This window comes from Platichthys flesus, chromosome 12 (assembly GCF_949316205.1).
Source record: "Platichthys flesus chromosome 12, fPlaFle2.1, whole genome shotgun sequence".
NCBI lineage: Eukaryota > Metazoa > Chordata > Actinopteri > Pleuronectiformes > Pleuronectidae > Platichthys > Platichthys flesus.
The window spans coordinates 16,213,041-16,239,060 of NC_084956.1; the positions used below are offsets into that span (position 1 = coordinate 16,213,041).

A 26,020-nucleotide genomic window follows, 5' to 3' on the forward strand; every position below is an offset into this window, starting at 1 on the left:
CCTCCAGACTGAAGTGGCCCACGGAGCGGGCAGAGCACCTATCCGCTGCCGACGCGATGACGACAGCACGTACGGCCACGAGGCCCCGCCCACTCCCCGCGGTGTCTGTGGCTCCTGAGATAATTCTCCGGCCCATGTGAGTGTTGATGCTGGAAGATCAACAGACCGCTGTCCACTGAAGGTTAAAGGTCTATGATGAGCCCGTGACCACCGTCCAGTGCTTCACCCTCACCATTCACCACAGACCTACTTCAGTCTGTAGAGGCCCAGTCAGCCCCACAGCGCCTCCACCCGGTCCACCGCAGAAGTGTTTCTCTCTAGCGGTCTGAATTCTACTCTGCATTCAAACTCACGTGCTGTAATTAATAATCATAATAATAATAATCGTAATTATAGTGATGTATGTCAAATTCATATATGCCTCATGTTGAAAAACAGAAAATCAGTCAATCAATCAATCAATCAATCAATCTATCTATCTATCTATCTATCTATCTATCTATCTATCTATCTATCTATCTATCTATTTATCTATCTATCTATCTATCTATCTATCTATCTATCTATCTATCTATCTATCTATCTATTTATCTATCTATCTATCTATCTATCTATCTATCTATCTATCTATCTATCTATCTATCTATCTGTCTGTCTGTCTGTCTGTCTATCTATCTATCTATCTATCTATCTATCTATCTATCTGTCTATCTATCTATCTATCTATCTATCTATCTATCTATCTATCTATCTATCTATCGTCTACATTCATACATTCTTCCATTTATATATCTCTAACTCTGAGTTGAGTCTGAATGTGCCTTGAGATAGTTTGAACTGTATGCAAATATGAACAGGCTTTACTTTACATTCATTAACTTAACTTAGATATTTATTTTGATAGATAGATAGACTGGTATCTGGATATAAATATGAGCAATACTTTATTTATTTTACTACTAAGTCCAAATGGAAAGAAAACTACATAAAGAATGCATGAAGTAACATAACAGGGAGAAATAAACAGATAGAAAATGTCATGGGTTCTTTACACGATAGTGGTACATATACTGTAAATGTAGAGAGAGATATGATTAAGTAAAGAACAAGATCATAATATATATTAAAAATATACAATATTAAAATATAAAAGCACCACTGAGGTTTTCACCTCTTACTAGTGCAGGAGTTAGATGTGTTTTAAGACAGGAATCTGTTTCCATTTTAAAAGCACAAAAGTAGGTTTTAGTTAGTTTATTTGGTTCAGTTTATTTCACAGTACATAAATACAAAATACATGATTTAAATTATACAAAATACCAGGGGGGTGTGGTAGAAAGCAGCAATGGCTTGTATGAAAACCAGACCCAAACACCCAAAACTGCATTTCCCAGGTGTCTGCGGGCGTAGTGTGACGTATTAAAGTGGCGACGTTTGTTTGTTTCCATGGAGCCGACGCGAAGTTTAACGTCTCGGATTAGCTCGAGGGGTTCAGTTAGCTTTGAGTTAGCTTCCCCATGCTCCAGGATGTCAGGAGGACACATGAATGACACTGTCCAGACTCTCTTTTCGTTTGAACTGTGGGTGGAAAACATCCGAGTCGATAAAGACGCTCAGGTTTCGGACGAGCTGGCTCTCGGGGTGAGGCTGCTGGACTTTCCGACGCTGCTCGTTTATCAACCCCAGCATCACCATTGCGACGATGAGCATCCGGGTGAACACGCGGAAGATGAGAGGGGGCATCACCATGGAGATCACCCATTCAACAGAGGGAAGTCCTGTTTCTTTCTGATGAATCTGAACTCGCTGCACAGCCATCTGTCTCACACCCCTCTGTATGCCATGGTGCTGGACGTGAAAGAGGAGATTCCGAGGCTAGTGGGCTCCTCCCTGATATCACTGGATAAAGTGATGGACAGAGTCATGCAGGATGTTGCCCAGCACGGAGTGTCTGCTCCCTCCTCACACGGAGAAAGGGGGCTCTTTGGTGTGTGCAGCCTCACAGGGGAGCAAACTGGGTCGATTTCCCTGAGTTATAAATTGTTAAGTCTGGGGACTAGTTTACTGCCACATGTTGCAGACTGGAGGGGGCTTAAAAGCAGGAGCATGCACGGAGGACAGCGTGCACGAGGAGGCATTGAGGAGGAAAACATATCTACAGAATCGCAGCGTCTTGCCCATTCACCCACACTGGACAAGTCTGACGGAAACATCCCAAACACGGCACCAGCGAGTGCAAATAATTGTAAGGACATGCAGGATGTTGTTGTGTGTGTTGCCACTGAAGACAAACCAAGATCCCAAATTCCTCAAACACTCCAAGAAACTGGAAACTGTTATGAGAAGGATTTAAGCCTTTTCTGCCCCCCACATCTTTACTACAGTAGTTCTGCACAAAGCAAAAATGAAGGATGGGTTTACAAACATCTCCCTCTAGACTCAAATGCTTTTACATTTGAGGATTCATGCTCTGAGACATCTGACAATAAGTTTGAAGCTCCGAGTTCTGTGATGTTGGACCAGAGAGTGAGATCTAAGGGAAAAGCATTAAGAAACAAAGAAACAAGCATCGTCAGTCCTAATGCCCTTGGGGAGACTTTGCAACAGTTGCCTCTGCTTAACGCTCTTCTAGTTGAGCTGTCACAGTTAAATAACCAGAGCCCACAACAACCCATGTCCATCCATCCCAATCTGGCGTGGATTTACAGGCCTGGATCCACAGAGCTGTCAGCTGAGCACAAAGACACACCACGAAAAACCTTGGAGAAAAGCAGACAGGGGACAAGTCCCTGTCTTAAACATTTGCATCCTCCCAGAAACTGCTCTACTCCAATAGTTAGACCTTCATCTGCACAAAAGAAAGACAATCCAGAACAAGCTTTGATTGAGAGGAAAAGCTCCAGTAAACCTACCAGAAAGAAGCTTGTGTATGGAACCACCCGAACATTCAATCTGAGGTTGAAGCAAGTGTCACATCATAAAGTAAAACATCGGGAATGCGTGGAATTAATGCAGAATCAAAAACAGACGAGTACGAGCAAAGGAAAGCCGAAAGCGTTGAAGTCCAGTCAAAGGATATCAGTATTAAATCAGAGCTCCAGTTTCAATGAAAACATCGAGACGATGATGCAAAGCATCTCGGTGGACTCAACCATACATCAACAGAAAAAACAGCATTGGAAAGTTCAGGATGAGGAACATAGAGACCCTCTGAGGGGGTCAGAGGAACCTTCTCTTTCTGAGAGGAGAGACTTGAAGTGTATTCACATCCCCAGTATGGACAGTGACAGGGCCCAAAGCAAAGACCAGAGCGAGCGTCACAGTGAGTCAAATCGATCACAGTCCGAACGAGACATAGAGAAAATTAAATCCCCAAGAAGTAGCAGGCACAGCAGCAACAAGTCGTCATTTTCAGACTCCAGCAGGGAAGGAAACAAGGAAGGAGACTACACCGATAAAGGAAATGAAGAAGCAGACTACGCTGATGACTTTGACAGTCTTGAACCCAGTGATGCCGACTCTTCTGACCCTGTAAGTAGCCCCGAGCCCTCTAGAGGCAAAACCCCTAAGTCTCCTGTCCGCCTCGACTTCCACAACCCTGACTGGCGCTCTGAATCCGTGCAGAGGAGGGCAGTCCTCCCTGTGCCCCTCAAAGCTCCCAGCTCGCCACAGAGGTCTCTGAAGGCCACGCACATCATTCGACCTCGAAACCACGCCTCTGCCCTCAGCCTCTCCTCCGAAGATGGAGACAGAGACGAGTCGGATTCCCTGCGAACCGTATGCTCCAGAAAGCAGATGACGGAGAGCAGCAGAGCGGAAAGGAGCTCCCGTGCGGAGAGTTTCGTATCATCAAGATGTGAAAGGAGCAAGTCGACCAAGAACAGCAGTCCACTCCGAGGACTCTCCGTAGAATCAACATCATCCTTTGAACCACAGGAGGCAGAGGAAGTGCAGGATGAGCTCGGATCTCTAGATTTTGGAAAAGTATATCAACACGTCTCTGAGCTGGTGGCCAACAAACTCCCTGGTTACACAATGTAAAACATCACAAATTTAACCAACACAGTATTTCTCTTGACGAAGTGAAACAGATGGTATTGTCCTGATCTTATCTTATTAATATGTAAATGTTTAAATAAAAAAAGGCAATCTTTATGTGGAAATAATGTGATAATTTCATATTGATTAAAGAGACTACTGGACATCTGTATAAAGCATTGGAACATGAGTCTTTTAGAAACATATTAAACTCTCACTATGCACACAGCTTATAGAAATCTTTCATAGATAAGATTTATATTTTAATTTAATAAAGAATTGAAACTCTCAGACTACTCATAAGAGCAGCTCCTGAACTCAGGGTACTGGCCAATTCAGTTTCCACCAATATAATTTGATTGTCAAAGCATAAAGGTATTCCATTGGTTTTAAATGGTATTTGATGTGTTTTGCATGATACAGTCGTTTTGAGAGTTTCTTTTTACAGTGTTGAGTTGCAGTGGAAAAACTCAACCATGACAATGATTACACTGGGTGAAAATGTGTGGTTTCAAATATCTAGTGGTTATAATAACTGGTTACTTTTAAGATTAAGAGTAAAAGAAAATACTTAAAATACAAAATACTATGCAATATTACTCAACATCTTAAATGATACAAACATTTATACATTACGTGTTACCAAGTTAAAACTTAAAAGTGCTGCTGTTACATGAATGCATTTGTAGTAATCCACACACTTTTAGTTAAGTGTTTAAAAACAGGGATTTTACTTTAAATGAAATGTGAATATTAATAAACAACGTTTCAACCACCGTAATCCTACTTGTTTTACCTTTTTACGAATTATAACAACACTAGTTTCACAGTGTTTAACCCTAACACTTTTTTGTTACTAATGTTGAATTTATTCGTTAAATCTTTTTTTATACAGTCTATGGTTAAATCACACAAATCACCGAGAAATCACCTCAACCATGTCACGCATTTCAAAATAAAAGTGCTGGCGTCTGGTTTGAACTGCGCATGCGTCAGACATCCATGTATACGGAAGTTGTGCAGCAGCAGCAGCAGCAACGTGTTGACGGTGTAAACAGAAATGATCAGACACGTGTTCTTGACAGGACCGCCAGGTAACTCACCACATCCAATGTGTTCACCGAGGATCAAGTTCGAGCTATTTTCGTACTGATGCTGTCGAAATGTACAGTAGAGTTATTCACATGGGTTGTTCCATTTAAACAGCATTTTCACAGCTTTTCAATCAATCATACTCACATAGATACATTCATCTTTGAACAACACGGATGTTATAATGTGCAGGTGTTTATCTAACTGTAGGTTGTGTTGCTTATGAACTCTATTTATTTCTTTATTATTATTATGTGTTTCAGAGGTGTCTCAGTTATTCTCTCTGCCTTCACTGATATAACAGACAGACTGAACATTATAAATCGTCATGATGGTAACATCTCTTTTACTGCACGGCTGTTACAGTACACTGCAGCAGCCGGCTTTTGAACCTAATAAACTGTTCATAGAGCGATTATGAGAAAATGGGCCCCTGGGCACAGGGAGGTGGAAGGCGCCACACTCTGCCTACACAGGATCTCGTGTCTCTGGTTTGCATCCTTTTGTGGTTATACCTAGAACTATCTCTGGCCCTTTATGTCTCACCGTGGTCTTTCAGTGTCTTTTTGGTAACTTGTGATTGTTTTATTTGTGATTCCTTTGTGTATATTTGTGATCATTTCATGCACCTTTGTGTTTTTGTGTCTGGATTTTAAAGAAGAAATATCAACAGTAGCTTTATAACTTGGTGCTCACAAGCCTCTCTGACCCATGTGCCTGTGCTTGGAACACCCATGTGGTAATCAATACATAGATTTATGTATGTAGCTGACTGAGAGAATTGATTAAGGCGTAAGAAAGCGTAAACATTACTAGTGCATAATTTAAACAGCTCCCACAGTTTAGCACGAAGTGTATGCCAGTTTCAAATGGTGATTTCACACTTGTTTTCCCGCATCTCTTTGTTCTTGATTGAAGGTGTGGGGAAAACCACTCTGGTCCAGAAAGCCTGTGAAGCTCTGGTGTCATCAGGCGTGGGAGTTGAGGGGTTTTACACAGAGGAGGTCAGGGAGGGAGGCCGCCGAGTCGGCTTTGATGTCGTCACCGTGACAGGAGAGAGGGGCCACCTGTCCAGAATCAGGTAGCCGGGGTTGTCATCCTGTCTGAAGCTCACTATCTGCTCCCCTTCATCACTTTGTTTTGACTATACTTCTCTTCATCTCGACTTACAGACACGGGGCTGCTGCGTCTCCTGGAAGAAGGGAGTACACAGTGGGGCAGTATGTGGTCGACTTGCCTTCATTTGAGAATCTGGCTCTCCCCCTCTTCCGAAATGTAAGATGGCCATATGTGCTTTTTCCTTTCTTTTTTTACTCACCCTCATCAATAGATCACAGTGAGCTAAACACTTCCCCGTCCCCCCCACTTAAAGAATCATCAGACCTTTGGTTTTCTCAGAATTGATGGAATAATTGGAAGCTCGCAAACACATGAATTCCAGAGTGACACTTTTAGTGTTAGCGGTGCCGTCTGGCTGTCACTGGCCGTGATTAATCTGACATGTAAATGAGCCTCGAGTGGTGCCTACATATTCAATGTAAAGGAAGGTGTCTGTGTCGTGGCGGCACGTGTTCCACTTTCATCTCACTTAAAGCACTGCTCAATCATTACATGTAAAATGAAACAACTGTAAGAGCCATCCCGTCAGTCAGTGAGATTCACTTACATATGATGACATTAGTTTAGACACACGGCCACCGAGGGGAACACATCTTATCTTTTTTATTAAAAGATGTCCAAACTGACCTTCCTTTTATTTCCAGAATGTGATTAACACCAAGCATAAATCTCAGCGCTCCTTGCAGAATGCTAACATTAACATCTCTCGTGTGCAGGTCGGGGCGGCAGATGAGGGCACTAGGAAGGTGTTCATCATTGACGAAATTGGCAAAATGGAGCTTTTCAGCCAGTCGTTCATCAGAGCAGTGAGACAGACTTTAGAAAGCTCGTCCTGCACCATCCTGGGCACCATCCCCATCCCCAAGGGTAAACCGCTGGGTCTCGTGGAAGAGGTGCGGAGCCGGGGAGATGTCAAGGTCTTTGCTGTGAGTACAAATAAAAGCTCCCTCACTGTAAAGAAAATATATTTAGGTCAGTTTAGGAGATTATAAGTCCCACACTAGCTATTTCACACTGTTCACACTGCACCCACTTGGTCTTAGGAGGGCAGTCAGGCTGCTCACCAACACAGAAGGGGCATGCCCCGCATTATCCCTCTCTCCGATAGCAGGATTAACTCTAAATCATGCGTGACTGATTCAACAACAAAGGGTGGTCTCAGATGTCAAAATGATTAATCACGGAAGACTCAGTTATGGATATTGTCATGCAAAAAGCCTCACTATGCGGGGGCAGTTATCATATTATACAAGATAACCAGACAGTGTAAATCCAGTTTTATGTCAGTCAACGTGGTCAGTTATTTCATCTGGTTGGATAATCTTAAGGAGGACATTGTATTCTATTAGGCTTTGATCCCACAGTACAAAATGTGATTTTACATGCTCTGCAGACTACATACATGTGTCATGACTTCTGCTCCTCTCGGTCCTCTCCCCACTCAGGTGTCCAAGGAGAACAGGAACACTAGCCTGCCCGACATTTTAGCAGCACTGCAAGAATGTTTAAAACATGCAGCCTAATGTGAAGAATCCCGACCCTGCACTTTGCGTGTGCTTTATTTTGTGCTGACAACAAGTTTTTATTTGTGTCAGTGCGTATACAGCACACGCAGCCAGACAGTTCAGCGGCTCCACTACACGCACCTCAGAACAGGGTTGTGACCTAACCCGAAGAGCTGCTAAAAGAGATAGAGTGTCACATGCATGCATTTATGTACACAATTCATTTTTTCCCTCCATCCTCATACCGCCTCAAAATGGATTGCATGCTGAATAATTGATTGTGATCTGGAGCACAGTGTGGGGCAATTGTTCTGTGTATAAGAGTGTAAACCACGAGCAGAGTCCAAGATGGTTTAGTCCTCGAAACAACTGGGTTTTATTTAATTTTTATTTCTAATTTATGGCGATTACTGCAGGCACTTCTCGTTTGGAGTGTGTGATATTAATTTGGTCAGTGGGACGAGCGGTGCTAGTTTTCTCTCTGAGCAAACAAAGCAGCGCCGCGGTTCATTCATTATTTCTTCTTGCGAGCCTCCCTCGTGTGTCTGGTCAACCTGAGGATGCGCTCTTTGAAAGTCGATCAGTATTTAATGGTACCACTGTGTCCCGTACCTTTTCATGGTTTATTCATCCACCAGCATGGACAAGGAAATTGATAAATAAACAGTTACTGTCTTCTAACAAGGACGTGGTTTCATTTCTTATAGTCAAATATCGCTGTCATTCGTCGAGCGGATGTAAATGTTTTCATTCTGTTGATAATCTTCACGGTTTTAATTTGCTGCAGAAATAAATATGTTTTGTCTTTTGTCTCGAGGATTTTCGGCTTCGTCTCGGGAGATAATGGAATCTCTATCCAGGCGCGGGCAGCTTACAGTAAAGGATAAAGAGTAGAACAGAATACAGGGTTTTAGAGCTGTCAGGGAGCCTCTGTGAAGGGTTTACACTGACGGTACAACACAAAAGAGCTCTCTGAAGGGGCTTCACAGTGATACGGCGAGACGTGTTGTCAAACTCTGTGACTGTCAACAAACAGCTGTGAAATTAAAGCCACGCTCTGTTTTTTGTTTCAGACACGGTGTCTTCTCATAATATAGGGGACGTAGCTGGAGGTAGCTCAAGAAGATTCGTGGCTCAGGAGTTTATTGATCACACACCCGCTCCGTAGACATGGAATTCCACCGACTCGGCGTGAGCTCCAGCGTCTGGCAGTGGTGCGGAGGTTTTTAATCGAGAGCCTCTGGAGGAGAGAGATTTTTCTCGGCTTCAAAGAATCTTTAGGTCATTTGAAAGAGAAAACACTCGGAAGGCTGCTCTGGCTCGGTTTTTCGAGCATAACCGCGCGTGTAACTGATGTAACCTGTCAGGCCGGCTGCAGACAGAGCTGCCAGCTGTGATCTGCGTCAGACGTGCTGCTGCGCCAGCATCTGCTCTGTGGCCACTGCCGACGTGCCTCTGGATCAGCTGGCACCGACAGGCGCTGCACTGGCCTCAAAGTCAACACCGGTCGTAACTTTGAACCAAAGTGGAAAATGATGCTGCATCATTATTCTTGGGACAGGCCTAACAGGTGATTAGAGCTGGTGGGTTCATGGTTGGCACGTCAAGCAGTAGTGCTGAGGTGGCTGGCCCTCCTGAAGGTGATCCTCAGCTTCCTGCAGCAGGGCAGCCGATGGGTTATGTAACAGTGACAGAGTCCCTGCCTGTTTTATGACTATATGGTGTGCATGTGGATGCATCTGATGGGTTATGATGTAATTAGTAATGTTTATCAATATTGGGACAATATATCTTGGTTGAACTTTTTAACTTTTCATGTGTTTGTGTTGCCTAATTTGGAATGTAACTCTTGGTTTTACTTTAGTTATTCCAATGTTTAGGGTATCCTTGGTTGTCTAGAAAGTTGCAATGAAAAAAGCATTCTGAAATAATAATGATAATTAGATGAATAATAGTTATTATTATTGGTGACTTATAGCAGTGAATCACACCCAGCAGTACCTAAGTGTACGAGTGAAGATTGTGGAGAAACGCATCTAATTTGGAATAAATAGAAAAGACAAACATTTGGTTTGTTTTCTTTGAACAAGTATCCCCTTATTGAGTCAGCTGTGTTGACAGCAGATCAACGCAATTGCAAGGAAGCTGAGAAGTTGGGCTATTAGCATAAACTGATGGCTTCAGGGGTCAAAACCGAGAGCTGGTTAAATAGGCGACATAGTGAAATGGCTCAAGGTCAGTGACACAGAGACTAATGGGTTCAGCTAAACATCAGCCAAGTATGTCCTGCAGTCACTCAGAAAACTGACATGAACACATGAACAGAGAAAACCTCAAAATCCAACTTGAATGACTTCATGAAGCACAAGCTGGAGCTCTCGAAAGGACCTCACAGTCCTTGGACTTGATCGATGAGAACTAGAGGAGTGGGTGAAATCAGATCCAAGAATAGTTGAGCTCTGACTCCTACAAATAAGCTGTGATGTCTGCCTGACTCAGCTGGGTGTTGATCCAAGCTTTTGCACGGGCCACAATTACTTTGAGTCACTTTTATTTGGATAATTCATGAAACAAAAATTACAGTCCGTTAACATTTGAAGAAATGCTAAATTTTATTTATTTTTGCTGCAGTGGTTTCACTTAAGAAAACAAGATACACGACGTCAACGAACGTTTTCATACAATTATAATTATGGAGAAATGGTTGAACTATTTGCCAAACGGAATGGATATACTGTGGAAATAGCTAAAGGTCCAGGATAGCCAATGACGGATAGATAAAACATAATGGTTAAATGGCTTCATATCAAATAATAAGGGTTTCGAATATACTTTTTCTTAAAGTAATGCAGCAAATCTAAGTTCATTTTGCAGGGCTGTGTGTTTGTGTGTGTGGGGAGCGGGTGTTGGGGATTTACAGGATGATCATAATAACATTTTATGGTAACATCTGGCCTTTTTTTAAACCATATTCTATACTGTAAACAACATGGCTTTGTCCACATATAACAGTCGTGTAACTGTAACAATAAGCTGCACTGTCAGGGGACCTGAATGCATTGATGTGTCCTCAGCCGGAGGAGTGTCGCATTAAAGACCATATAGAACAGCCTGAATGAATCCACAGAGTGCATTAATATCCATATCACCGAGACGCATTCGCACCATATCTGCGGGACAGATGTCTGTGCGGCACCCTGCACCCTTTATCCCTCTGCACGGGGAGGACAGAGAAATGCAAGGAGCTTACCAACGATCCAGGACAAAAGGGAGCTGGCTGGTTGGGAGGGAGGGAGGAGAGTGGGGGTTGGGGTTGGGGTCAGGGTGGGCTGGTGTTTAGATGAGGAAACATCTCTCCAGTTATTACATTTTGTGGTGGCAGCCCAGTAGGCCCAGTGACAGCTGTAGAGAAGGGGGACACATTATGTTATATTTGTCCGAGAAGCCGTGGGCCAAAAAGGCCAAACACGTCTGATGAAAATCTGTTATTGTTTACGAACCATGTGGGAGATGCACATAAGCCTGATCCAGCCTCTATCAGAGCCTGACTTCAAATTCACTGTTTATTTCCCAAGACGTCTGTATGATTTATTGTAATATGTGGCGTTAAGGCTTCTTAGCATCTGCAATGGCAGATTTCTCAGTACCACAGCATGCACATTGTAAGGCATTTCTCAGCATGTACTGGGTATGTGGCTTCTAACAGTTTCTGCCACAAGGATTTCCAGTATGACAGGGAGCCAGGCGTTATGATCTCACATACATTCCCAGAAACGGAGCTTTACATGAGCTGATTGTGCTCATGAGCATAACTAATGTAGGCTGGTCTCGACAGGTGGGCTGTTAATGTTAAACGGGACACGAAGCTTTCGGAAATTAAGGCCATTTGATCTGGGCTCCTAACCAGTGTTCAGCCCCGCTGCCCACCACCGATGAGTCTTCCCATTACATCACTTTCATGGGCTCCCCGGGGCCACAGGAGGCCGTCAGTGTTTGGTTTCAAAGCCTGCGTCCGGGCCACTAGCACACCGCACGGCAGGCCTACCTCTAGAGCTCGGGATCAAAGCTGTGAGATGCAAGTGAAAGAAAATTAAAGGGAAAGATTTTGCCTGATCCCAACAAACGTCTTCCTTTGTTTATAAGATGAGCAGAGTTTGTTATTTTCCAAAACTACTGACATGTGTCTCACTTGGTTTGATCTGACGGCTTAGAAAGAAGCCAATGGCTTATTCCCTACAGAAAACTGTGATGTGTAAAGATGCATCCACCATTTTCCATCAGCAGCAGGGGAGGGGTTGAGCCCTGAGGACATCCGTCTCCTCTTACACCACCTTGATGGTAACTTGTGATCTCCGGATCTCATTGAATGACTGCGGTAACCGCTGTGAGTCACCGTTTAGTCGGCCACGGGCCAAAGCCTGGACTTTGCCTCACCTATGGGAGGATATGTGTGTCATTAGCGGTTGGAGAGTGGAAATGCAACAACCGAGGTGTGGACATGTGTGTGGGAGTTGTGTTTTTGTGGTGCAGGAATCCATTGCCTCACCCGCACTTTAGTGACAAAAGCCTCTCGAGTGCGGTGACACACACACACACACACACACAGAGTTAGAATGAGTGTAAGATTGTCTCTGGAAAGCCCCCAGAGCTTTGGAGGAAGCAGTGGGAGCTGTCAGTGGATGATGATATGGAGGTCAAAGGTCACGGAGGGGACACACAGATTGAAGGGGGCAATGTGATCAATCGATTGACCAGCGCTGCGTGCCTCTGGGCCGCAAAGGATGTGGCTGTCCGTCCAAACTTCACAGAGGCGAAAAACACGCGAGAAATGTCTTTACTGTGGAGACGAAAACCCGAATGTTTGCAGTCCATGCATGTCAACAAAATAGATGCCACATGTGCCCGCCTAACCCTAACCCTAGCAACTATGAGACTTGGTCTTATACTGTATGTCAGTGTGGATCATTAAGTTGTCCTGCATGGAGGACAGCAAGCATATAAACATGACACATAGAAATTTATATATAAAGTGAATAAATGAAGGCTGTTCACAGAGCAGTGAGAGGCTGAGTCACACAGATTGCAGCTCTATAGAATCCTGATAATGATTCACAGATTGCTGAGTTGCCATGATTAATGCCTGCGCTGGATGCCTCTGACGAATTTGCACCATCAACACACAACTCCTCAAACTGTTTCCATCCCATACACTACTGTAGCTGCTCGGTGCATGTGCGTATGCATACATACACGCCAAGACCACACTGTGACTTTTGGCAGCGCCGCGTGAGTGGAAAGGTGGTGTCATGGCTGTGCCAAAACCAAATGCTTGTGTGTGTGTGTGTGTGTGTGTGTGTGTGTGTGTGTGTGTGTGTGTGTGTGTGTGTGTGTGTGTGTGTGTGTGTGTGTGTGTGTGTGTGTGTGTGTGTGTGTGTGTGTGTGTGTGTGTGTGTGTGTGTGTGTGTGTGTGGCGTTTCATGATGGAAGAAGAGCTAACGAGGTGTGGTGATTTAAAGCGTGTTTATCTTTCACTGCGACTGGACTGTTGGAATACTTTCAGGACTTGCATACAAACCGATGGTAGCCGTTCACCGCTTATGGATCTTACTCTTTGAGAGACATTTCCAAATCTGTCATTGCTCGTATTTCTGCCGCTCCAAGTGCCACAACCTCAGCTGCACCTCCAACGCACCTTTGCACATGAAAGCAATTCATATTTGGAACTTTCTGCTGTGTTTGCAGCTACAATATCCAGAGAAAATACATTTTCCTTCCAAATTGTTTGTGGACCAAATCTTGCAATAATTCAAATTTGCACAAAGGTCCCTTTCTTTGCAACCTCCCTCTGTCTCGTTATCTGTCTCTGAGACATCCTGTAGGGAATGGCTGAACATGTTTGTAATGCTAAACAGTAGCATCTTCCAAACTCTTTATGCATATTATGTCTTTGAATAGTGACAGGTTTTTAACATGCAAAAATAAAGCTAATGATGTGAAGATGTTCTTGGCCCGGCCTGTCCTTTAATCTCTTTATTCATCTAATCCCCTTTTCTCTTCAAAGCCTGCGGCCATGACAACAAAACCATGAATAACACAAAGTGTAAAGAAAAATGAATATGCTCATCAAATCATCGGTTTTAACGTTTTATTATGAATAGTCTTTGCTACAATGAGTATTTAAAAGGTGATAATGTCAAAGAAGCTCATGCAGTATCAAACTGCTATTTGTATACTAGGAGGAACATTTTTCAGTGAAACACACATGTACACGTGAGGGGGTGGGGTCTGTCATGATCTGGTATATATATATATATATTTTATTTTTTTGTTAATGTAAATATATTGTTAATACTCAGCCATAACTTAGTCATTATGATATCCCTGCTTTCTTAACGTATTATCTGCTGAGTAAGGAGGTTTAACAATAAACACCACAATCCATAAAAAATCCAAATATTAAGACTGGTGGAAAATGTATTTTTCTGTTAACTAATCTATATCTATGAATGTCACAATCACACAATACTGTCACTTTCAACTGCAGAAGAAAATTAGAAAAGAGACATATAAATAAAAAAGGAACCTTTAAAAAGGACGTGTCCTTCCGTTAGTGATCTATATAAAACACATCAATAATAAAACCACGGTATAGCTCCTCCAATCTTAAATACAGTCAGTAGTAGCGTCTTCTTTGCATAATTCAGTATGTGCACTGCACATTAGAAAGTATTTCTATTAGTAAAATCATCATTTAAAAGAAAAACTCAGAGGTCCCTTTTCCCAAAGAACTTCTTGAAGACGGACTTATTGCGTGGTCGCGGCAGGCTGGCGTAGCTCGTCAGAGCAGAGTCCTGACCAGCGTCCGGCTGCCACTCAGCCGCGGCCAGCACCGAGGACTCAGAGCTCCTGCAGATGGACGTGCCGTCTGACGACTTGTCTCCAACCACCAGGGTCACACAGTAGTTGGAGCCTCTCTCCAGGCCTCCGGCTGGGTGCAGCAGGGGCCTGATCCTCTGGTAGGTGGCTGAGATGGAAAAGCATGACAAACAGAGCATTAGAAGACCAAAACAAAACCAGGTGTTTAGGATTCACAGGCATATTGAAGACCATTTAGGTTAATAAGTGGAAACCTGATGTGAAGGAGTGGGAGCGGCGCTTGTTGCTGAGCCAGTCCTGGCCGCTGAACACGGGGGAGTGAGGGGAGGAGGAGGTGAGACCGCTGGAGGCTGCAGACAGTCTGTGAGTCACCGTCTGCTTCGCTCTGCCTTCATCATCATCTGGAGAGCGACACAAATATTAAAAGTACACAATGACAGACAGTTACTGTAGTGACAGCCATGTCTCTGTGTCCCCTTTGTGTCAGATAGACAATGTCCTAGCTCCCCCTAGTGGTACACACGGCACCTGCAACTGCCATTCACTACTTTCTCTGATAGCTGGAGCAATTCAATTCAGTTTCATTTGTATAGCACCAAATCTCAACATATATTATCCCAATGCACAACATCAATCCATCCATTATCTATACTGCTTATCACTTCAGGGTTGTGGGGGGGAGCCGAAGCAAAATCCCAGCTGGCGAGAGGTCACCAGGGTATCTGAGGGTCAACAAATAGAAACAAACAACCATTCACATTTAACCTAACCCCGATCTGCATGTCTTCAGACTGCGAGGTCGCAAGAGTACCTGAAGAAACCCCCCCCCTGGCAAACTCCACACAGAGAGACCCCCCCGCCAAACCGGGATTCGAGCCTGGAACCTTCTTGCTGTGAGGCGTCAGTGCTAACATCACTGTTCCGCCCTAAAAGACTACAGTGTAAAATGAAATCATGATTTCCTGTTTCACCTCAACAGTAGCCTCAAAGACAAAGACGCTTGGCTTATAAAACCATTACACATATCCTGTGAATACAAATCAATAATTAGCATAGAGGAGTGCATCCTCGAACATGAGTGGTCCAGTGGGGCTGTTGAGTAGCCAGCGATGGGGGTTGCTGCTTGAAATCCTTCCATTAAATGTGGAGAAGATGTAATACACTGCAGCTATTGTTGCACACAGACGCCTCCTGACTCACCACAGCAGCTTCCGTGTGACGATGAGAAAGTCGGGTGCTCGTCCAGGCTCCTTAAAGGACTCGGTGGCATTTGACTGAACTCTCTGGTGAGGACAACGATCTCTTTGGTTTGGGCGGCGCCCGGTGGCTTGCGCCTGGGGAACGTGGAGGTGACATCATGGCGGGAGGAGCAGTGGCACTTGGCCAGGCCGTGACAGCCGGAGCAGAGCGAGGGATTTCTGAGCGGAGAGAGATTTGATCATTTTGTAATTGATACTTATAAACCGTTATTGTAAAAGATGATTGAATGTGGAAATCAATATTTGAAGAGAAGTAATCAAACCACTGTATCTTACAAGGAAACAGGACGGCCTTGATCGACAGGGACACTGGTCATTTCAGACTGGCTCTGACCTTTTAAAACAAAAACATACATATGAATCACACCAGTGTAATATAAACTTAGTATTGACATGAATAAGCTTTGAAATATTGATGATTACCAGTGTTTGCCTGTATTTTCATCATCCACTTCTTCATCATGAAGCGTGAGGGGGCATTGAGCAGATATTCAGACCCGTCGCGAGGCCTGGAAGTCAGAGAGCCGAACGGTCAAACAGGAAGTTTGTCTCATGTGAAATATCAACACAGTCATTTATAGTGGGTGTCACAGTCGTACTGTAGTCTGAAGCAGTTGGGTTTCTTGGTGTACTCGGGCGCAGGTGAACACTCGGCGCCCAGGAGGTTCAGCGGGAGGCCACATGCAGAACTCTGCAACACAGACTGATCATCACTGACTTCATACCATCCACTTCAATTATTCATCACTTCTCCCGGGATCTCTCTCTCTCTCTCTCTCTGCTGATATTTTTTTCTGCTTACCCTCAGTGTATCCTTTCTATCCTGGTAGAAACACAAGGTGTGCCGATGTAAGACGGCGTGGTAGGAGCTCCAACCTCTGGAGGCTGCCTGTGAAAATAAGATAAGAGCGTGTGTGAGTGTGAGTGTGTGCGTGTGCGAGTGTTTGTGTGTTGCTGACTGTGGGCTTTAACATTTGCTGACCATGCTGCTGGTTTGGACACTAACAGGAGCCTTTCTTACTTTCTTTCCTCCCAGCTGCAGCTTGTGCTTCCTCTCCAGCGTTCCCTCCATCGACTGCAGGTCCGGCTTCCCGCTCTATTTGGGTAAACAATGTGGTTAATCACTCAGGCAAAAATATTTTGACACAAAGAGCACCCCCCACGTTGCATCAAAGTCTCACCAGCGTGAAACAGCGCCCTCCCGTGGCCATCAGTTGGTCCTGCTTCTCCATGTCGTCGAGGCTTTGAGAGGATTTTCTGTGCTGACAGGCCGAGTCTAAATCCATATGAACCGACAGCAGACTCATTGACTGGTCCTGTTCAGAAAGAGACGATTCTACAGTCATGACTCATGATGAAAGTGTAATTTAGAAAAGCTGATATCAGCATAGTAACATGACAACGGCCGCAGACCCCAACTACATGTTTACAGCTAATTTATTGCACAAATAAATATTGGTATTCTTATTAATACTTCATATAATATGACTTAACTTGCGGTTCATGAGAGGAGTGTGTATTTTGAAAGGTTCATTCCACCCAATTTGCATAAAATACATTAAAGTTTTACTAACAAGGAGTGGTTTCTACATGTGGAGATATTTTGGGGTTTATTTATCATGGCTTTGCAGTATCTGTCTATGCCATCAGAAATCTGCAGTTGTCATTGACACACTGCCACACAGGCCAAAGACATTTTCCCACCTCTGAGAACAATAAATTGACCAGGGCATTGCTTCAAGAAAGTTGTGATAATAGTTTTTGTTACTGTTTAAAAAAAAGAAGGCTTTAAGCACTACCAGGTGAAGCAGAAATCTAAAAGACGCTTTTCTCAAAACCTGTGCAAATAAAACTAAATTCATCTGCAGGGCTACGTACAGGTAAAGGCTCAATTATGCTTTCTTAAGAGGTCAACTGCCTCCACTGCATGTGTTGTTGTCACAAACTCAACTCTACGCTACCCTCTATGTATTGCTGACTCTGACCTCACCTTCGAACCACCTGTGTGCTCATCTGCCTCCTTCCTCACCTTTGCCCCCTCCACCTCCTCTTTCTCCTCCTCATCCTCTCTGTAATGATAAATGTATCTCTGATTGTCGCCCACGTCTGGCAGCTTCACGGGATCGGACGCCGTCTCGTTCACTGTCACTGACATGTTCTTGCCGGCTGGTTCCCTGTTCGGAAACGCCGCCCAGGACCTCCTGTCTCCTGAGGCCAGTGGAGGGAGGCGAACTTTGCCCCTGTGCTCCTTGTCGTAGCCCAGCAGGCTCTGAATGTTGGACGGCAGCCTGAACTCGGCCACAAGGAGGTTGGGCGCAGAGGCGGTGACCAGGTTCCTGTAGAGGACATCCGGGGTCTTGGGTGAAGGCACGCGAGAATGAGGAACGTTGGGTTGGTCTGAGGGTACAGACTCGTCCTGGCTGGGCTGGTACATGATATCTGAGCAGATGCTCTGTCTGTAGTTAGTCGTCTGATTCCAGATGTCCTCCAGCTCCTCTTCCTCCTCCTCAAACTGTTGGTGGTCCAGGTGGACAGGCTCTGTTCGCTGCTCTGCAGATGGACCTAAGGGTGTTGTGTTGTTCTGTCTTGTTTTAGAACAGTCTATTCCTCCCATCTGCAGGGACACAAGCCTCCCCACCACTACCTTAGGCTGTGGGACATCTGGACGTGGTGCATCAGCGCAAACCTTGATGCTGCTGGGGGGCGTGGAGATCCCAGAGTCTACCGAGTCCTGATGAACGCTCACGCTCACTGTTGACTTTAGATTCACCACCATGTGAGAAGCTTGGCTCAGGCACTGGAGCCCTGGGCTCACTTCACGCACACTATTGGGTCTTGCACATTTGTGATACTTGTGTCCATTCAGGTCTCTAATGAGGGTGTGGACACTGAGGCACTCATGTTTGTGTGCAGCTGTACTTTTGGTTTGATTCACATAAATAGGGAGATCGGAGGGCTGACTGGTCCCATCCATGTCCCCATCCTGCTCTGCAGCCTTGCGCAGACAGCACTGGATTTTGCATGGTTTGTCTTGAACCTCATCGTCTCGCAGGGAAAGAGGAGGTGGGGGTTGGGAACTCCTGTCCGCATCAGACGGAGCCTTCACTACAGGGGTCGGAGTCTGTGTTTCAGGAAAGCTGACCTCTGAGGAGCCGTGTGTGATGGCAGCAGTGGGACGAGTCTGTTTGAAGGAGCTCAGGGCTGAGTGTCTCTGAGAGTGGGGGTCCGGATCAGTCCCTGGTCCTTTTTTGGACTCAGGGGGTGCGATTGTAATGATGTCCTGGATGCTGGGAATGAGAGTCATGTCCTTGGGCAGGTCAAAGCTCAGCACAGAGCCCAAGGAGAGGAATCTGCAGTGGCTCCTCACCTGACTTGTGGAGGATAGCGGGTTTGGCCCTTCTGATACGACATATGGAATGGTGCTGTATTCTCCTGAACACTCTGTATCAATGTCCTTCAACAGAGGATTCTTCATATAGTCTATAGCTTCTACTCCATTCCCACCGGCTGGGTACTTTGGGGAACTCCTCTTCCTCCTGTTTTCCTTCAGCGGCCACGTGTGTGTGTCGTACGTCATGGCATCGCACCCGTATTGAGCCGCCTCGTCCGCTTGCGCCTCCACTCCCATGATTTTCTGGATGGTGTGTCTGCGAGCGTCTCTCTTCCTCTTTCTCTTCTTGCCCATTCTCTTGAGGCTGCTGAACAGGAAGCTGCTGCCGCTCCCCGTCGAGCGGCGGAAGGTCACGTTGGTCGTCTGTGGAGTGGACGCCGAGGAAGGCAGCGAGGAGGATGAGGATGGCAGGAAAGCTGGGGAGGCTGAGGCTTCGGAGCGGCTCTTTTGGCGGGGCAAGGTGATACTCTCATACACAGGGGCCGCAGCCAAGTTGTTATCCTTGACATGCAAGTAGGTACTTACCTATAAAAAGAAAGGAAAATATATTAGGCATGTGCACAAGCTCTCGTTTCCTCCTGTAATTTCATTATAGTCAATGTATGACCCCAGTGAGCCTTGAGGACAGGAGGTTTTTAATGGGTTACAGACAAATTAAGACATTAGAGAAAAACGGACGAAGGCAAACAGCTCTTTATCAGAAACAAACATCAGAATCTGTTTCTCTACACTTCACACATCCAAGAAAACAATAGATTCAGGAATGAACAACCTTCATACATCAATTTATATGTCTAACAAAAACAGGAAAGACAATAAAAACACAAAAACAACACGGGCATGATTGCATCGCAAACTTGCAGCACTTAAACAAAATCACATGTGGCTACACATGCCGTCATAGCCAGATGTAATGGCCTGACCTTTCAACTCTGTGACTAATCTCTTGTTTCTGTGGAAGCCCCAGCCCATAAATCACTGTGTGCAGTCTGGGGGCCTTTCTTGAAAGTTCAGCACCAGTTCTCTGTATAACGACCCCGCCTGTGTTTGGCGCACTCCTACTGGGAGCCATTTTGGACCACACGTTTCCCAGGATGCGAGGGTGAGGTCACCTATTAAACACAATGGTGGCACAGCCAAAGGGAGCCCAACAAGTCCAGGTTTACATCAGACTTGTGGTGAAATGACTCAAGGAGATGAGAGAGCTTCTGTCAACGCTAGCAGCAGGGAGACAACTGTGTGTGTGTGTGTGTGTGTGTGTGTGCACTGTCTTACTCTTCACCCTCATTCTGTCTCTGTCATCGCTGCTTTCCAGCTTTAAATCCTGCCTCATTTAACAAAGTGACGTCCAAAGAAAAGTTTTAACGGTAGAGGAAAGTTGGACTGTAAACACACTGATTCACTGTCTGATTTTCTGTTGGGATTTCAGGCGTTCATCTGAGTTTACACAAGACGAACTGAAACAGCAAAATGACGACTGACACATTCAGGCCAGGAAATCCAAAATATACACAGTTTAATGAGTCTAAAAAATATACTTCTGAATACTTCCTTATGATTCAAATACTCCAATACTGCTAAGAATATTTATAATATATTCATTTATTTTTTAGGGTAGCAACTGTGGATGATTTTCTTTGCCTGAGGCTGTCGGTCTTGTCTGTCTGTCTGTCTGTCTGTCTGTCTGTGCCATCTAATTATCATGTTTATATTTGTACAAGTAGCATATTTGTACAAGTAGCATTTGACCTTAACAATCCCATAAAATATCACATCATAACATGCTTCATAAAAAAATGACTTTTCTAGGTTTTTGAAATGTCCTGCAGTTGATGGCAAATTGTGAGTTTTGACAGTAAAATGGTTTGTTGTTTTTTCTCACTGTATATATTCCAGCCCCAGATGTGATACCACTCGAGCGTGACCCGTTTCCTTTTACTCTCATGGGGGGGGGCTGCTGTATTAAGAGCAGCTGTACCCCGTAACACGGGTTAGTAAGAGCATGCTACCCTCCAGGAAAACACCTACACACAGCACAGCATGCATCCCCGGGCACACTTCGAGACGCAGCATGCAACTCCAGTTCACACCGCGCGATTTACCTCGTTTGCACTCTGCCGATAAATCTTTCTCTTTCGCTTTAAGCTACCCAAAGTATTTTCCAAAAGCCCCTGGCAGCGCCTCCAAAAGTTTTTACAGGAAGAGGAGTGAGGCAGAGTGGGCTGAGGGAGAAAATGGGGAAAAAGGAAGATGTGAAGGCCAAAGAGGAGAGAGGGGATTGAGTGGCAGAGGGAAATCCCATGCATGTCATTACAGACAGTGACTGTTGCTGCACGGTTCTTCGGGAGCAGCAACATATATCATTTGTTCCAGTGATTTTATGAGAGGAAATGTGTGTAGACAGTAATACTGATATTCTATAATAATGTTTAGTGTGAAGGTTAAGTGTTTCTCACCCTGTGCACAGGCTCAGACGTGTCCCCCTCCCCCTCCTCCGACCCAGCAGGTGGCTCCAGCACCTGAACATGGCTGTCCCCTTTGTTACCAAAGCTGAGGATGAGGTTGACCGTGCCCCCGAGAGCGGGGCTGCTGGGCTCTTTGAGGACCAAGATAGAGGGTTTGGGAGACTCTGAGAGGGAGGCCTCACCTCCCCGTGGTCCAATACTGTTCATGACCTCATACCCATCCTCTAACTGCTCCTCTTTCTGTTGCTCAGTTTGTCTGGGTAGGAGGGATGAGGGTCGGCTGTCTCCTGACACGTTTGACCTATCGTCTTCGGAGGTAACGAGCGAGGGCTGATGGGACTCGTAGGCGTGGAGCTCAGGAGCAGAAATCGGTTTAGGAAGCTATGGAGATAACGAGTAAACAAATATTCATGTTGGTAAATCATTAAAAAAAGATCTACCAAAATGTTCTATCCTGTAGCAGCAAACATATGTTTTGGCACTGGCATTGTTTTCACCACTCCTTTTAGCCACAGTCCATCCAGTGGCAGATCCAGGGGTGAGGCCAGGGGGGCATTGGCCCCAGCTGAAACCTGAATGTCCTAGATCTGCCACTGAGGCAATCCATCTGTCAGTTCTTCTTGAGGTTTTGTGATTTGTTACAATGATTATGTTGATGATTTTGATTTCGTGGTTTATTAGTTATAGATTTTTTGTGAATGTCCTGATCTGTGAGGATTTAATACGGGCTGCACGGAACCCAAACCATCAGCACCACTTTTATTCTGTAAATTATATGTAAGTTATATATATTGAAATAAAAGAAACATAAAACAACTTAAAGAAGCCTCCATATATTAGCTGAGATGGTACAATCACCTTTCTCTGTGAAATATAAAACTGTAAACAAAGGATACATTTTATCGTTTTTAACAGACTATTTATATAGAGCTTTTATATTCTTATTAACAACTCAAAGCCATTTATACACATGTGTTCAGTGCTACAATTTGCTAAACTTTGTCTATAACACATCACTTCAACAAGCAGGCTGGAAGAGCTGGGGATCGAACCCACAACTTTCTGGTTATTGGATGATTTGCTATACCCCCTCCACCTACTTTATTAAAGCCTCCTGCTCATTTACCTCTGATAATGTGGAGCACATTGTTGCCTCAGAATAAATGTTGTCTTGTGAAAGCTCCTGTCTGCTCTTCTTGTGAAGCCACTGCTGCTTCTGAGCCCTCCAGTGCACCAGGATCCACCCGAGCATACTCCTCAGTTCCTCCAACCGCTCCCTCACCTGCAAGACAGAACCCAGTGTTTGTAACAGCAGCTAAATGAATCCAACAACATATATAAGGATGAGATTGTTAGTGAGCAGCCCTTCTCACCATCTGTGTGAGGTGGTGTTCTCTGTCTAAAAGGTTCTTCCCTGCGGCCGCCAGCTCATCAAACTCCTCAAACTTCAGCTCAATCTGCATGTCCAGCTCTGCAGCCAGGGGCCTCTGCCCGTCCTTCCCAGGATGCAAGGCGGTGTCTGAGAAAATGCACGACCTGGTGTCTTCTGTCCATGAGCTATCAAAGAGGAGCGGGGGTGGGGGCAGGAGACGAGGAACAGGGCTGTGAGAAAAGCCACACATTCACCAAACATGAGAATGACCAGACTCCCCAACAGGACAGACATTCATCGCCTTGTCACACTCAGCCCGGGAAAATAGCACTGACCTCCTCAGCACATCTTAAATTATACTTTTCGCCAGGGGACCATGCGCTTGACAAGGAGAACATCCTGTTCTTCCCTTTAAAGGATATTGTAATGGATTACGAAATACATTCTGGCCCCGGAGAGGGGGGGTCACAGGATCCCCACGCCCCGCTTACATCATGGCGAGGTAGCTCCTGAAGAAGTCCTGGAGCTGCACGAACTCCTGCAGCCGGGATTTGTTCTCCGCGACGCTCCTTCCCAGCTCGGCCCAGGCCTGCAGCGTGGCCTGGATCTTGGCCCTGAGTACGTGCACTCTCTCTGGACACAGCTCCTCCAACCGCGAGGCCAGGTTCTCCATCTCCTTCACCTCCTCCCTCATGACTTCATAGTCAATCTGTGGAAAATCAAAGTGAAGATCTATCATCTCCCATCAAACCTGGTATCGCTCAGACAGCCTGTACCAATTGTATCTCTGCATGGCTATGACCTCATCCCCATAGCCTGATGCATATTTTTCAGCATATGGTGTACATGTGGGCTGCCACGCTGTTGCAAGCTTGCAATCTTTTTCCACTTTTTTTTTGTTTTTGACGAGTCAGTAATTAATAGCACAGAGGGTTCTCTGGGAGTTATACTTCATAACATTTCTCAGATACAGTAAGTCTCCAGAACCCTGAGCTGTGAATGCCTGTCTGCTGACGGCACAGTTATTTCAGTGGAGGGAGATTAGGTCATTTCTGCTCTTCAATAGTATCAAGTCCAGACAGCTGCATGTGTGTGTGTGTGTGTGTGTGTGTGTGTGTGTGTGTGTGTGTGTGTGTGTGTGTGTGTGTGTGTGTGTGTGTGTGTGTGCGTGTGTGTGTGTGTGCGTGTGCGTGTGCGTGTGTGTGTGTTTGTGTGTGTGTGTTAAACATAACACTGCCCAAAAAATGACTCACACACAACTTTACCATCCCCAACCTTCAGACCCCTGGACACACACACCCCCCTACCACATTTACTGACAAACACACACACACACACACACACACACACTTTTGTTGAGTAGTGACTCACACAAGCATAAATAAATATCCTGTGTGAATAATAAACCTTTGCACGCTCGATGTGTGTTTGTGTGTGTGTGATTGCATGGTGCAGTTTATATAACAAATTAAACCCAGCACAAAGCGGGGTGGGCTGGCCCTTTTTTTTTTTTTGTGATGTGAGAAAATCTGGCACAACAGGAAACAGACTGTGGAACAATGTGTCGGGGAGCGAGTGCGAGAAAGAGAAGGGGGGAGCTTCCCCCCTCTTTCATTATCCAGAGTCAGTTGAATGGAATATTGGATCCTATCAGCACCAGTGAATCATTTTCAATGTTTACGCCATAATTACGACGATGTGCCAGCATCTCCCACTCACCTCCAGGTGGTCCTGCCTCTCCTGCAGAGCCTCCAGGCCGCAGCGCTCTGGCTCGCACTGGATGGCCAAGTCCGTCTCCCTCTCCAGGACGTCCAGGCCGAGCTCCTTGCCGCAGCACAAGCACTCCTCCACGCGCACAGCGAGGCCGGCGTGCTGGGCGAGACACAGAGTCATCATGAGCGCTCACGGGACGCCGTTAAGTCATTACACTTCGCTGCGTGTTATTTGCTTTCCGATGAAAGCCACATTGCTAATGAGTGTTTAGAGCTGTGTCATGAAGCCGCCTCTGGGCTTGTGGGTAAGTTCTGTTTGGACACGTGTGCTGCTTTATGTTATTTTTTTTAATAAATCAAATTAACATAAAAATGCTCATGTGGAGGGGAGTGGTGGCTCGTTTGGGGCCGATTAAAACACATGGCCACAGAAAAAAGGAAACCAGATGCGGCCCAACTGGTTTGTGCAGCTGGAGGGACTTAAGAGAATTCAGCATCATCTAAGATCTTTATACCTTAACAAACACTACAGGAAAACATGGGTAATACAGAACTAGAGCTGCCATGAGCGCATGTTGTCTCAAGTGGTTCTTGTCTCCTCACCTTGCTCAGCAGGTCCTGGATGGCTTGGTCATGGCTCTGCGATCGCCCTCTTTCCCTCACAGTGTCGTTCAGCATCTCTACGGCCTCACGCAGTTCCTCCACAGGGTCCCCCATGGTTTCTAGCAGGGGCTCCCCACCACCACCGCCACTGCTCTGGAGTCCCAGCAATGAAGGAGCGGTGGAAATCTCACCGTGGAGAGGCTGGTTGGCAGAGAGAGGGAGAGAGCTGTTATTGATTGGTCGAGTTGACCGACTGTTAATCTTAATAATAACAAATATCCTTTGTGTTTTCTTGTCAAGGTAATTTACCCATTGGTTGGGTTGTATGTTTAATTGTAAGCAAGATTACACAAGAACAACTCCACGGATTTATATGAAACTGGGTGGAAGGAATCAGTCAGGACAGAACCCAATACATTTTGGTGCAGATATGGATGAGGTGATGGATCTAGAAATTCTCTTTCTATTGAAAGATTTTTCAAGATATATTTAGTTTTTCAATTTCCCCTAAAATTATTGAATGGATCTTGATGAAAATAATCTGAAACATTAAGGGACTGATATCTATGAGTGTGGCAAATTTGGTAC

The 26,020-nt window shown here is 45.2% G+C and overlaps 3 protein-coding genes across 7 annotated transcripts in view; 2 read left to right on the forward strand and 1 right to left on the reverse strand.

The window, feature by feature from the left end:
• Window positions 1-1,428: 1,428 nt before the first annotated feature.
• Window positions 1,429-4,584, forward strand: map10 (microtubule associated protein 10). Its single transcript, XM_062400493.1, has one exon. The coding sequence runs from the start codon at window positions 1,447-1,449 to the stop codon at window positions 4,039-4,041; it is 2,595 nt and encodes an 864-aa protein (XP_062256477.1). The 5' UTR covers window positions 1,429-1,446; the 3' UTR covers window positions 4,042-4,584.
• A 439-nt stretch (window positions 4,585-5,023) lies between these two features.
• ntpcr (nucleoside-triphosphatase, cancer-related) lies at window positions 5,024-9,820 on the forward strand. Of its 2 annotated transcripts, none has more exons than XM_062401639.1 (5): window positions 5,024-5,132; window positions 6,049-6,211; window positions 6,303-6,405; window positions 6,966-7,175; window positions 8,828-9,820. In XM_062401639.1, the coding sequence occupies exons 1-5, from the start codon at window positions 5,099-5,101 to the stop codon at window positions 8,849-8,851; spliced, it is 534 nt and encodes a 177-aa protein (XP_062257623.1). In that variant the 5' UTR covers window positions 5,024-5,098; the 3' UTR covers window positions 8,852-9,820. The 2 variants fall into 2 exon arrangements, with proteins under 2 accessions (XP_062257623.1, XP_062257622.1); XM_062401638.1 differs by lacking the exon at window positions 8,828-9,820 and adding an exon at window positions 7,695-8,441.
• Window positions 9,821-13,890: 4,070 nt separating this feature from the next.
• The window catches only part of LOC133966390 (uncharacterized), a 31,419-nt gene continuing 19,289 nt past the window's right edge, over window positions 13,891-26,020 (reverse strand). For 2 of the 4 annotated variants that reach the window (XM_062401303.1, XM_062401302.1), the window contains exons 18-34: window positions 25,433-25,633; window positions 24,837-24,989; window positions 23,609-23,826; window positions 23,119-23,302; window positions 22,872-23,027; window positions 21,737-22,126; window positions 21,383-21,502; window positions 17,880-19,805; window positions 17,071-17,205; window positions 16,911-16,985; window positions 16,692-16,778; window positions 16,489-16,580; window positions 16,313-16,398; window positions 16,166-16,223; window positions 15,831-16,048; window positions 14,885-15,031; window positions 13,891-14,778 (exon numbers count right to left, since the gene is read on the reverse strand). In XM_062401303.1, coding sequence (XP_062257287.1) covers window positions 14,519-14,778; window positions 14,885-15,031; window positions 15,831-16,048; window positions 16,166-16,223; window positions 16,313-16,398; window positions 16,489-16,580; window positions 16,692-16,778; window positions 16,911-16,985; window positions 17,071-17,205; window positions 17,880-19,805; window positions 21,383-21,502; window positions 21,737-22,126; window positions 22,872-23,027; window positions 23,119-23,302; window positions 23,609-23,826; window positions 24,837-24,989; window positions 25,433-25,633 — 4,506 coding nt within the window. In that variant the 3' untranslated portion in view covers window positions 13,891-14,518. The remainder of the gene's footprint in view (window positions 14,779-14,884; window positions 15,032-15,830; window positions 16,049-16,165; window positions 16,224-16,312; window positions 16,399-16,488; window positions 16,581-16,691; window positions 16,779-16,910; window positions 16,986-17,070; window positions 17,206-17,879; window positions 19,806-21,382; window positions 21,503-21,736; window positions 22,127-22,871; window positions 23,028-23,118; window positions 23,303-23,608; window positions 23,827-24,836; window positions 24,990-25,432; window positions 25,634-26,020) is intronic. The other 2 variants (XM_062401304.1, XM_062401305.1) reach the window with 2 other exon arrangements.